The sequence below is a fragment of the Cucurbita pepo genome, chromosome 16 (genome assembly GCF_057944985.1).
Source record: "Cucurbita pepo subsp. pepo isolate OVF chromosome 16, ASM5794498v1, whole genome shotgun sequence".
Taxonomy (NCBI): Eukaryota; Viridiplantae; Streptophyta; class Magnoliopsida; order Cucurbitales; family Cucurbitaceae; genus Cucurbita; species Cucurbita pepo.
In genome coordinates, this window is record NC_141813.1 from 10984704 (window position 1) to 10997567 (window position 12864).

At 37.2% G+C, this 12864-nt stretch overlaps 2 protein-coding genes across 3 annotated transcripts; one reads left to right on the plus strand and one right to left on the minus strand.

The window, feature by feature from the left end:
* The first annotated feature begins 1877 nt into the window (after positions 1-1877).
* LOC111777784 (3-hydroxy-3-methylglutaryl-coenzyme A reductase 1) lies at positions 1878-4268 on the plus strand. The gene is made up of 3 exons (XM_023657498.2): positions 1878-3148; positions 3240-3586; positions 3671-4268. Exons 1-3 carry the CDS (start codon positions 1951-1953, stop codon positions 3914-3916), a joined length of 1791 nt encoding a protein of 596 aa, XP_023513266.2. The 5' UTR covers positions 1878-1950; the 3' UTR covers positions 3917-4268.
* A 2700-nt stretch (positions 4269-6968) lies between these two features.
* LOC111777584 (protein FAR1-RELATED SEQUENCE 9) lies at positions 6969-10502 on the minus strand. 2 transcript variants are annotated; one of them, XM_023657242.2, is made up of 3 exons: positions 10397-10502; positions 8539-10280; positions 6969-7621 (listed from the first exon to the last, which is right to left on the minus strand). In XM_023657242.2, exons 2-3 carry the CDS (start codon positions 10018-10020, stop codon positions 7454-7456), a joined length of 1650 nt encoding a protein of 549 aa, XP_023513010.2. In that variant the 5' UTR covers positions 10021-10280; positions 10397-10502; the 3' UTR covers positions 6969-7453. The 2 variants fall into 2 exon arrangements, with proteins under 2 accessions (XP_023513010.2, XP_023513011.2); XM_023657243.2 differs by having other exon boundaries at positions 8539-10226; positions 10397-10482.
* Between the last annotated feature and the right edge of the window lie 2362 nt (positions 10503-12864).

The following is a 12864-nucleotide window of genomic DNA, read 5'->3' on the forward strand; positions in this document are numbered from 1 at the left end:
GTTATATTAAAATAAAAATATTAGTGTCAAGCATAATAATTTAGAAATATCAATTAATAAACGTATAAATATGGTTATTAATTAATAAAAAAATTGGGATATATATTTTTGATGACTATATCTAATAAGAATTCTTTCTCTCTATCTCTTTTTTTTTTTTTTTTTTTTTTAAATAAAAAATAAATATAATTTTATTTATAATAAATGATCTTCATTGTATATTGCAAATAAAGGTTTATTTATTTTTATTTTTTTATTTATTATCAAGGTTGTCCATTAAATATCCTAAATAGATAAGATCAAATTTAACTCCCTCCGCTTATCATAAAAAATTTAAACGTATTTAGTAAGTTATTAAATTTAAAACTTTATCTATTTGATTCTTAAACGTTTAAATATATCTAAACGATTCTTATTTCTAGTCCACTTAGCTAATATGGTTTTTAATTACAAGCTACATGTTATTAGCTCCTCTAAACTTATCTTAACGATCGTGTTCACGTGACCTAACTCTTTTAAGCTAACCTCAATTATTGGGTTCACGTTATTTAGCTACTCTGAGCACCCTAAACTTATCTCAACGATTGAGTCTACTCGGGATCACAGAATCCAGCTAAGCTATTTACTATTCTCTGCTATTAAACAAATGATGTTTAGCCTTTTGAATAGTCAACTCTAACACATATCGAGTTTAGCCTTTTGAATAGTCAACTCTAACATATATCTATACCATAGTACACGAGACAATTAACTACCTGAGATTAGTTAACAACTCTCCAATAATCTCCGGCTATGTCTTTTATAATTATTTGCTTATTTTTTATTTTAAATAAAGATCATTTTTGGAAACAAATCAAGCAGAAAAATCTTTTAAATGAGAATTATTCAAATTATTATTTATTTTCTCTAATTAAATTCGATAATTAATGAGTATTTGTTGTTTTCCTCTCCAAATATATCCCTATTTTATTTTATTTTATTTTATTGTATTTATCTCCAAGTACTCAGCCTCACCTACTACCATATTTATAAAGTCATTAATTTATTATATTATTTAATTACTCAATTTAAAATTTTATTCAGTTATTTATAAACAAGAAAAATTCAATTTATTTATATTTAAAAATTTGAGCTTACTCGATCAACATCTGAAATAGTCCAACCACGACATAACCTACTAGTCAACTATGATTTAAAAAAAAAAAAACATTTTAATTAAAAATAATTGAGTTTAATTAACATTTAATTTGGTTTAGTGGACATCCATTTGTAGATTAATTAAAATTTAGTAATTTTTCAATATCACGGCGAAATTATCACTTTTTACTGTAATAATTGAATCTCAAGTATATAAAAGATGAGTAATGAAAAATATAATCTCTGTTCTCGACCTCATTTCATTTAGTTAATGGGGATGAATCTCTCTGTTCACTTCTTTATTCTCCAGTTAAAATGTGGATTCTTTACTTTATTAGGGTTAGGTGTGTGTCGAGCGGATCCCGATGTTTTGAATGAACCTATCTAATTACAACGGATATATATTAATTATTAATTAGAAAATGAATGCATGTATCTCCTAATTTGGTAAATTATGTTTTTAAATTAAAATAATAATAAAATACATTTAATCGTGTTATATTAATTAATGAACAGAAATAAAATATTTTATTATTGTTTACACTTACATAATTGCCCTCAACATACAACTCAGAACCACAGAGAAGAATAATGAACCCCTTTCCGCTCGGTCCGGTCAGTCTGAGCTGGCAAGGTTTGGTGGGCCCCACTCTCCCCCTATAAATATGCCCAAATCGTCGCTCCTCCCTTCAAAATTTTCTAAACCATTTCCCCATTTGGAAGGAAGGAAAAAAAAAAAAAAAGTAGAAATAACTCTCTTCGCCTTCCGATCCGGCGCCGGCGTTTCCATTTTCACTTTTGTCTTGGCCAACGATGGACGCCCGCCGCCGCCGGTCCTCTTCTCTCGTCAAGAAAGTCACCGTCGGTGAGCCTGCGGTGGAATCTATGGAGAAGAATAGTCTCAAGGTTAAGATGGTGGAACAACATCATGATGATGATGCTGTTAAGGTGTGTGATGTTTTGCCTCTTCCAATTTATCTGACCAATGCCGCTTTCTTCACTCTCTTCTTCTCCGTTGTTTACTTTCTTCTGACGCGGTGGCGTGAGAAGATTCGTTCGTCGACTCCTCTCCACGTTGTTACGCTTTCTGAAATGGTCGCCATCTCTGCTTTTGTCGCCTCCTTTGTTTACCTTCTTGGATTCTTTGGTATCGACTTTGTTCAGTCGATTTTCCGTCCTTCGCATGACGTGTGGACATCTGAGGATGATGAGGTTGTTATGATTAAGGAGGATACTAGGAAGGTTCCGTGTGGTGCTGGAATTGATTGTTCGATTCCGATTTTGGCACCGCCCTTGCCCTCGGTGCCGAAAGTGGTCGATCTGGTGCCTGTTAGCGTCGATTTGACGGAGGAGGATGAAGAGATTGTTAAATCTGTTGTGGCTGGAACGACGCCGTCGTATTTGCTCGAATCGAAGCTTGGCGATTGTAGACGAGCAGCGGCCATCCGTCACGAGGCCTTGCAGAGAGTGACAGGAAAGTCGCTCTCGGGGCTTCCATTGGAAGGATTCGATTACGCTTCGATATTAGGGCAGTGTTGTGAGATGCCTATTGGATACGTTCAAATTCCGGTGGGAATTGCTGGGCCGCTGTTGTTGGACGGCAAGGAGTATTCTATTCCAATGGCCACCACCGAGGGTTGCTTGGTCGCGAGTACGAATAGAGGTTGTAAAGCGATTATGATGTCCGGTGGGGCTAACAGTGTGTTGTTGAGGGATTCCATGACGAGAGCACCGGTTGTGAGGTTTGCTACGGCGAAAAGAGCAGCGGAGTTGAAGTTCTATGTGGAGGAACCGGCGAATTTCGATACCTTGGCCGCTGTTTTCAACAAGTCTAGTAGATTTGGAAGGCTACAGAGTATCAAATGCGCCATTGCTGGTAAGAATCTCTATATGAGATTCTCTTGCAGTACTGGTGATGCTATGGGGATGAATATGGTATCGAAAGGCGTTCAGAACGTTTTGGATTTTCTCCAGACTGATTTCCCTGATATTGATGTAATTGGCATATCTGGTAAACGAACTAAAATCCTTCTACAACCCCTCCACTTCTCTGATTTTCTTGTTTTGCTAATGGGAAGAATTGTATGCGTTTGTGAAACCAGGAAACTACTGTTCCGACAAGAAGCCTGCTGCTGTGAACTGGATCGAAGGCCGTGGTAAATCGGTGGTTTGTGAGGTTGTAATCAAGTGTGATGTAGTTAAGAAGGTCCTCAAGACCAACGTTCAAGCCTTAGTTGAGCTTAACATGCTCAAGAACCTCACTGGTTCTGCCATGGCTGGAGCTCTTGGGGGCTTCAACGCCCACGCCAGCAACATTGTTTCAGCCATCTTTATCGCAACAGGGCAAGATCCCGCTCAGAACGTGGAGAGTTCTCACTGTATTACCATGATGGAAGCTGTGAATGATGGCCAAGATCTTCACGTCTCTGTTACCATGCCTTCCATCGAGGTCAATTACTTTTCACAAAAGTCTTCTCTAGGACCTCATTGTTGAAAGTTTTAGGTAGTTTCTTAAATTCAATCATAAATGCAGGTAGGTACAGTTGGAGGAGGGACCCAGCTTGCTTCTCAGTCTGCTTGTTTGAACCTCCTTGGGGTTAAAGGCGCCAACAGAGAAGCACCAGGATCTAACGCGAGGCTGCTAGCCACCATAGTAGCTGGCTCTGTTCTAGCAGGAGAGCTATCTCTGATGTCTGCAATTTCAGCAGGACAGCTTGTGAGGAGTCACATGAAGTACAATAGATCCAGTAGAGATGTCACTAGCGTTTCTTCCACCTAACCACAGTCCATCCTCTTCACGGTAATAATCTGTCCTCTCAAGACTGTTGGCGATGAAAATTCCCAGAAACGCAGCAGGCCGCCCACTTTTGAAATCAATGGATGGACATAAACACCTCCCATGTAGCTAGCTAGCTTGGGACTGACCACAAAACACAATCAACCATAGAACAAAAAGGTTCAAACAAACAAACCCTTTATGTACTTCTAGTTAATTTTTTTGTTTGTTCGAGTTATAATATATATATATATAGCGTTGTCTCTTGATCTTCTTCTTCTTGAATTCAAAATCTGAAACCCCATGTAACTGAAATCATGATATTGTGTGATGTGATGACGAAGTTGTTTTCTTAGTTCTCTATGTGCCAAGATTTCTGTTGTCCTTTGTGCTGTGTTTCCAATAACTGAATTGAAGTGGGTTTATGCATTAATGGACAAAGTGAATGAATGGAGTTTGGGATTAAAACAAGGAGATGGGAGTTGTGATGCCTGTGTCATGGCATAAGGAATCAAAGGGTTGTGGTTATTACGAGGAAAAGTGTCATTGTATACAATGCTATGTGTTGCATCAAGAGATGAAGAAATTAAATATAAAAGAAGAGGGTAGTGGTTATGCATTTATTGTCAGATATCAGAGAGATTTGAGTAAACTTTTGTATTTCTATTACCAATTTGTGAAGGGAAGGGAAAGCAAACAAGGCTCATGACTTGAGGGAATCTTTGCCCATATTCCTAAGATTGCTTCTTGGAAATTGGAAATGGTCAAATACAGAGCCTTTAAGCATACAAGTTGGGGTTTTTGTTTTTAATCCTTCCTCCTTCCTCCTCACCTTCCTCACCCCATTACTTAGGTTGCTCATATTTTCATATTTTAAAATAGAAATCATACCAAATTCAATTTTGGTCACATAGGTTATCACCCAACTAATTGACATTAAAAGTAGAGTGGGTCGTAGATACTCAATCATTCATTCATGCGTCTAATAGAGAGAGGATTCATACCCGGAGAGGATTCATACCCGGATAAAGAATGTTTTGTTCCCCTCTCTAATTGATATGAGATCTTACCATCCACTCCTCTTTGGGTGCTAGCGTCCTTGTTGGCACACCGCTCGGTGCCTGGCTCTGATACCATTTGTAATAGCCCAAGCCCACTACTAACAGATAGCGTCCTCGTTGGCACATCGCTTGGTGTCTAGCTCTAATACCATTTGTAGCAGCCCAAGTCCATTGCTAACAGATAGCGTCCTCGTTGGCACACCGCTCGGTGCTTGGCTCAGATACCATTTGTAACAGCCCAAGCCTACTGCTAATAGATAGCGTCCTCGTTGGCACATCGCTTGGTGTCTGGCTCTGATACCATTTATAGCAGCACAAGCCCTATAGCAGCACAAGCCCACTGCTAACAAATAGCGTCCTCGTTGGCACACCGCTCAGTGCCTGACTCTGATACCATTTGTAATAGCCCAAGCCCACTGCTAACAGATAGCGTCCTCGCTGGCACATCGCTCGGTGCCCGACTCTAATACTATTTGTAATAGTCCAAGCCCACCGCTAACAGATATTGTCTGCTTTGGCTCGTTACGTAGCCGTCAACCTCATGATTTTAACCAATATAAGATCTTACATAATCATTTCGATCAATATTTACGATTTGATTTCTCTATCAAATTGTAGTAGAGTTGTCATACTTTACTTATTAGAACTATAGTTGCTTTTTTAGATATAAGAAAGAGAAGGAAATAAAAAATAAAATAAAAAAAGAAAGCAATAAACGTATGTTTATCTTTTATAATGAAATGTTTTCCAAACTCGAGATACGAATGATTTAGATGTAAGGAAAAAGTGTTCGAAAAACACTTCATGCTCTTCGGACATTCTCTTTGTAACGTGTAACAAACCTCTTATCATGCTTTTTGTAGTTGTCTCTATTATTGTCACGTCAAATCTAGCTGTTGCACATTAGAAATGCATACTTAATTGTTAGACTAATTTAGACAATACTAATCTTTTTAATTCAAAAAACATATATAATATTTCTAGATTATAAATTATCTATTTCCAATCATTTAAAAAAAAAAAAATATTAATCTCCAATCATTTTTAGATCTCAAATCTAACCTTATGATTAGATTAGATTAGATGATGAATTTTTAAAATCAAATAATTAATTGACGGACTTAAAAGTTTAAGAATATATTGAACACTTCAAATAGATACAAAATCATTTAACCCACATGTGCCTGAAACGGAATAGGAAATCTCAGTTTAAATGGAAAATGAGAAGAGCGAGGACAGATTTTTTCTCATTAGCTAAACTGGGTTGGGGATGGATCCCATCCCCGTTCCACTCACTTTTTACCTATAAAAACAAATATATGTGTGCATATATATTAAAGAACGGAGGCAGGAACAGGAACGAAAAAGGCTTTTCCCTTACCGCCCCACACTGTGGACATCTCCAATTAAACTTAAAAATTTTGAGGCAATTTTTTCTCTGTTCAACCACACATGGAGTGATAGGATTTAAATCGACGATGTACACTTCAAACATCAAATATTTTAAAGTGATAAGAACATTTTTGTCTCGTAAAGCCAAAGCCAAAGCAATGGGCAGCGGCACGCCATTGTTGCAAGTGTAATCATCCTTTTATATTAGGTTTTAGTCCTTTGAAGGCATTGTTGGATAGCTATAGTCAATATTGGATTATAAGACAAATTGATTCAGATAACACCAATATAATGTATCTAGAAACGACCCGAACAATCAAGCTACACGTGTGGTAGCAAATTTATGGGTGCTATCCAACAATTCAACGTTGCCCATTAAAGCTCATATTTAATGAGCTAACTAATCAGTGTCCAGATCTTAATGTAGATAGGAGTTATCAAGCTTATGAACACATTATGAAAGTTGAGGCTTGACTCTAACAGGGCTATGACCGGATTATGAAAGTTGAGCTTGACTCTAACAGGGCTATGACCTGACATGATTGAAAGTGAGCAGCAGGAGAGACGTTGAAGAATTCTCAGAATTGATTTCACCAGAAGCATGAAATGAAAAAGTACTGAATGTTAGATGGTATTACTGAAAACTTTGAAGAACGTTTAACAATACACATTCTATTTACTTCACAAGAATCACTAAAACAAGACGAGAGTTGTTCGAGTCATTAGGATATGATAGCATTCATCTTCACAATCCTAGTCGAGGTCGATAGCAGCCATTAATGGCAGATGTTCAGGATGGTTCATCCTAGATCCAACTACCTCTTTGTGGCTTACACAGTTGGATGTTTATATAGCATATTTCCATGGAAAAACCAAAGAAACGTTCACAATTTAGAGAACACTTACATGACACACACTAGAATGCTCCTTTCAATACCACGGTTGCTCATTCGTCGATTTCCCATTGTTAGTCGTTAGAAGGAAGAACCGGTAAAAAGATGAACGCAATGGACGGATCGGATCGACTCGGGCGGAGGATGGCATCCATAAAGAGAGAAATTGCTTGTTTCTTGTATTTTGTGATCATTCATTCTTTCAAACTAAGCCTCGCATTTTGGACCTTCACAGATAACTTCAACTTCTGCTCTTCCATGTCCCTTAGAACAGCTAGGAGATTTGCTCTGTACACTTCACAACGTTGATTTGTTCTTTCCAACTCTGCAGAAAGCTCACGAATTTTCTTCTCCTTCTGTTCCTGGAAAAAGAAGAAACAAATAAGAAAATGCATTATGTCCTAAATCTTCATTTATCTTATCGGTATTCTCAACCCCCCCTCCATGGTAGGCTACATCTAGCTTTGTCCCTTCCCTACCTCAGAGGAAAGTAGATATGAAAACTACCCAGACAAGAACAACAAGAACACAACCCACATGACTGCTACCAACCTGAAACTAATTAACTGGAAGCTTGAAAAATCTATTGACTCGCTTCGACATTGAGCAAGAGACGGTAAGAGCATAATCTTCTAGTTAATTCAATTTAAAGAAATGCACAGAGAAACAGCACAACAGATGCATCAAAGAAGAAAAGTCAAGCATATAAATAATTAGGATAAAATTACAAATATGGCGAAAGAAGTGGCAGAGGAAATAATAACGTAGGCAACTAAAATAAGAGGTCAATTGAATTTTTCTTAACGAAAAGTTTGATTTCTCAATAAAAATCAAGTACGCTGGAGGCAATAAGAATTTGATTTTGATTGCAAGAACCAATCTGTACCCATCTGAAGATGTGTCGACGAATACATCAGCTAAAATGGAAAAGGGAATGAATGCAATCCAACCAAAGTACATTATAGGACAAGAATAACTCAGTAATGTCTACGAGACACAAATCTAAACATTACTATTAGCATTAACTAATGAACTTTCCAACCCACCAGGTTAACCCGGTTCGAAAGTAAAGCCTGCCAATGAACTCTACAACATTTTTTCATCAAGAGCCTCATGAAATATAGTATGTTTCCCAATACTTTAGATGTCACTCAAATACAATGCTCAATTTTTGGGTAAAAATGACCGAAGTCGCTCCACTCAGGAGAAGGGGTGTAGGATCATTGATAAATAATGATAGAATTCAGTGGATTTAAAACTGCAAATTAAAGAGACTAACCACAGATTGATAGGTTGCTGTCTGATCCTCTTCTGTTGCAATCAAAGCCCCAACAACTCCATTGGCCATAATATCACCATTAGTAGCTCCAGGGCCCCGGTTCTTCACAGCTGCAACCTTTCTAGAGGCCTCTTTTAGGGCATCCACAGCCGCATTATAAATATGAATTGACTTTGCTCCTTCCTCAACATACTTGATTGCTTCTTGACGAAGCTTATTGTACCTAACAGTTGAAGAATCTCCAGCTTCATTTGGTAATTCAGAATTATGGTCATCTATTGCAGGTCCATTTCTGGCATTTCTGGTCCACCGTTTCAATACGTATTGGGAAGGAAGTGTAAGAACATTTTTTGCCCTAAAAACTGCTAATATATGCCTGCAAATTATTCCCGAGTATTCAAACAGTTGACAGCTGCAATTAGCTTTCATCTCAAATGAATTAAAACTAACAGCATGTGCTTTATGGTCTTCCCCAAATTTTGCTACTCGATAAGTGGCAACGGTTCCTGAGTCGTTAATTTTGGTAGCAGGATTGGCAAGAGTTTCTACCAATTCCTCCTGGAACTTTCTGAATATCCTCCTCGAATATAGATCTGCAGCCTGTTTTTCCATTGGAGATGGTGTTTTCAAAACTGGCATAGAGTTAGTTGTGTCATAATCAGCTTTTAACTCTTTTTCATGCCAGCTTGCCATGGCCTTTTCATACTGCCTAACCAACATCTGTATCGTGGTGGACGCAGTAACATATCCATCGAAAAACAAATTCAAACTCTTATAGCTCTCATTTATTGACAATTCTCCAAAGAAAGTATCCCTCATGTAAACGGGTACCCACTGTTGTCTAGCACTATACATTAACTGAAGCCAGTCATTATCCATAATGTAATATCTATTCAGAAGGGATTCCCAACAGGACTCAAATTCTTCAATTGTCTCAGCCTCATTAACACATTTTCTAAATTCAGTTTCAAAAGTGGGGTGAGATTGACAGAGATGAGACAACTTCTCCAGTGTTTCTCTGAATATAGCCCACTTGCAAAAACGATGTCGGGTACCTGGCAGAACCTGCGCAACAGCAACCTGGATAAGCCTCTCTGGGTCAGTTGTAATGGAAATTGGTTGGCGTCCAGACACTGCTTGAAGCCAAGTTTGGAAGAGCCAAATGAATGAAGATTCAGACTCATGAAGAACCAATGCACATCCAAACAACACTGGCTGACCATGATGATTAAACCCTGTAAACGCAGCAAGAGGCACCCTATACTGGTTTTTTCTAAATGTTGTATCCAATACAACGGTGTCACCAAAGTATGAATAATTCATTCTAGACGTTGCATCTGCCCAAAATATATTCCCTCCAGACTGATCACCATCGCCCTGAACAGCATAATAAAAAGCAGGATTCTCAGCCTGCATTCGTTTCAGATGGTCTAAAACATGCTGAACCCCAACTCCGAGGGTCCGCTGCCGGCCACCACTCATTTCTAAAGGACTTCTACAAGAATCGGGAGAATTTTCCTAAAGGACTTCCATCTCCCTCACTTTCCTTCGAGAGATATAACCGCGGCTTTACAGAAATGGATGATCTTCAATTTTCTCGAGACCGAAAACACGAGTTAAGGAAACTCAATCGGTTCATACGAACTGAAGATTTGTACAATCAATTAACAGTCCTAAACTTCTCGTATCTGAAAACAAAGTGAAATTCGCAAAACCAGAAGCTATTGACACCGTGGAAGAAACTGAAACAAATTGGGGAAATGAGAAGAAATAAGAAGAATTCCAATACTTAATTCGTAAGAACAAAACTAGCTTTGTAAATTTCGAACATAAATAGCTAAAACGATCGCTTGATTACCAGTGACAGTGACGGTAGCCTAATCCCTTCGCCGGATCGTTCTAGGGTTCCGATGGCTACCATTTCCGTTGTTGTTTTTTTTTTTCTTTTTTTAAATTTTTATTTTCATAGCTGTTTATTTTCGTTTACAAATGGGCCTGAACATACACGTGCCAGGCCCAATTCTACAACCAACGTAGTATATCCACGCACGTACCGAAACCGAGGGCTCTTTTTATTTTAAAAAAGTTTTATGGAAATTTAACCAATTATTGATAGCTATTTTCATATTAGCCAATTTAATTTCTTATGTTCTATTATTTTGATTAAAATATTATATTAAATTTTGAGTTACATGATATGATACATAATTAGTTACTACAAGTAGTAATATTGTCCACTTTCGTCCGTCACGTTTCGTTGTCAGTCTCATAGTTTTAAAAAGTGTATATTAGAAGGAAGTTTCCACACCTTTACAAGCAATGTTTCATTCCCTTCCCAATCGATGTGGGATCTCACAATCTACCTCCTTGGGGCTCAACGTCTTCGCTAGCACACTGCCCCATGTCTAGCTAATACCATTTGTAACAGCCAAAACTCACCGCTAGCATATATTGTCAAAGCTCTTTGGCCTATTACGTATCGCCATTAGTTTCACGGTTTTAAAACAAGTCTAATAAGGAGCGGTTTCCACATTCTTAGAAGAAATGTTTTGTTTCCCTCTCCAACCCATCTGAGATCTTACAAAGTATGAGTAAAGTTTAACCAATACGAGCATGACTCAACTAGTTCAAACATTATAATTTCAATCAAAACGTCAAGGAATTCAAATCTACCCCTCACAAATCGTTAAACATAAACGAACTTGATATGAACCACGACCAAGGAATTTCCATACCTCAAGGTTTAATTACAGGGATGAAAGCCAAGAAGCTACAACAAACCTTGTACACTTATATTCAAACTATGATGAGCTCGTCAAAAAAAATTCTAGAAGACATTGGAGACCTCCCTTATATGTTGTGCAAGAGCTTTACGTAAGAGATGCATTAAATGCATTTAATTGACTCAGCTAAATTTATGGAACTAATCCAATATGATTAATAAACACATTTCATTCCCGACACTCTTTAATTATAATTTAAATATTTATTTGTCATATTTAAGCTAGTTTTTAATAGAGAAGTTAAGGTTATATTGTAATCCACTTAAGTTATCATATTCCACCATTAACCATTTTAATACGAGGTTACGAGTATTTCTCATTTACTAGTCAATTTAATTTGAGAGTTATGTGTGACAAGGATAAGGTTGTAAAAAGAATAGAATTTATATTTCTTATCTTTGTCATTGCTCAGATTTTCTTTACAAATTCTTGTGTTTAGAACTTGTATGTTAGAGTCATTCAAGTGGTATTGATCAAACCTCTTATGGTGATTCGAATCACGAATTTTCTTTATTCTTGATCTTGATCATCAAGGTAATTCGTTCCACGCTTTCCTTTCTATTCATTCCGCATCAGAATCTAAAAAATAGAGAAGCTCCATCATAAATTTTATTACTTAATTTAGTTAAAAGGCTATCCAAAGAACATTGTGATTCATTTTGTTTTGTTTACGGAAGGCACCAAGAACCTAACTGATAGATCCACTTGCCCAATTCTCTTCTGCTTTTTCAAGTAATGCCTACAATCAACCAACAACTGGTGATCATACCTCCTTTTCTTTCATTAATATCCAGATTCTGTGGGACACTCCTCCCTTTATTTGCCTTCCATACTAAGGGAAACACCACCAACACTCCCTCCATCCGTTCTAACGACATTCGTCCCGCCACCGCTCGATTTCTTTGCTTTTTCTTCTTTGACGTTCCTCACTATCATCCCAAATCTAACGAGTTAGAGTAAGAGAAATGTTAGAATCGCGTAACAACGCACACACTCGATCTAGATGAACGCAAAGAACATGAGAGAGAAAATGCATAAAGGAATATTGGCCGAAAGTTTACAATGATAGAATACAGAGAACCCAGAAAGTGCATTTTCGAGCTCTCATCCTAACACCTACCCGTGTAGTCCCTAATCCAATCGGGACTAGTTTACATGTTTGCCTATTTCTACACTCAATAAGGGTCCATATCTGGAGCTAACTACCCACGTAGTCCCTAGTTTTCTTAAGAACGGGGAAATAATGAACACGATAACATACAAAAAACGCTATCATAGACTTTTTATAGCGTTTTTCGTACGTCGTGACAGCCTGTGTTATTAAAAGTCTAAGACTTTTTATAGCGTTTTTTTATAGCTATAATATAGTATAAAACTATAGCTTATATACATTGTTATAAAAACATCTCGTAGCATTTTATTAAAGCTATAATATGTTAAATATAGCTAAAATATTATGCTATCTTTAACCTATTATAACATTTTTTTAACGCTATAATATAGTATTCATAGCTTTAGTCTTATGCTATAACAATGTTATTTG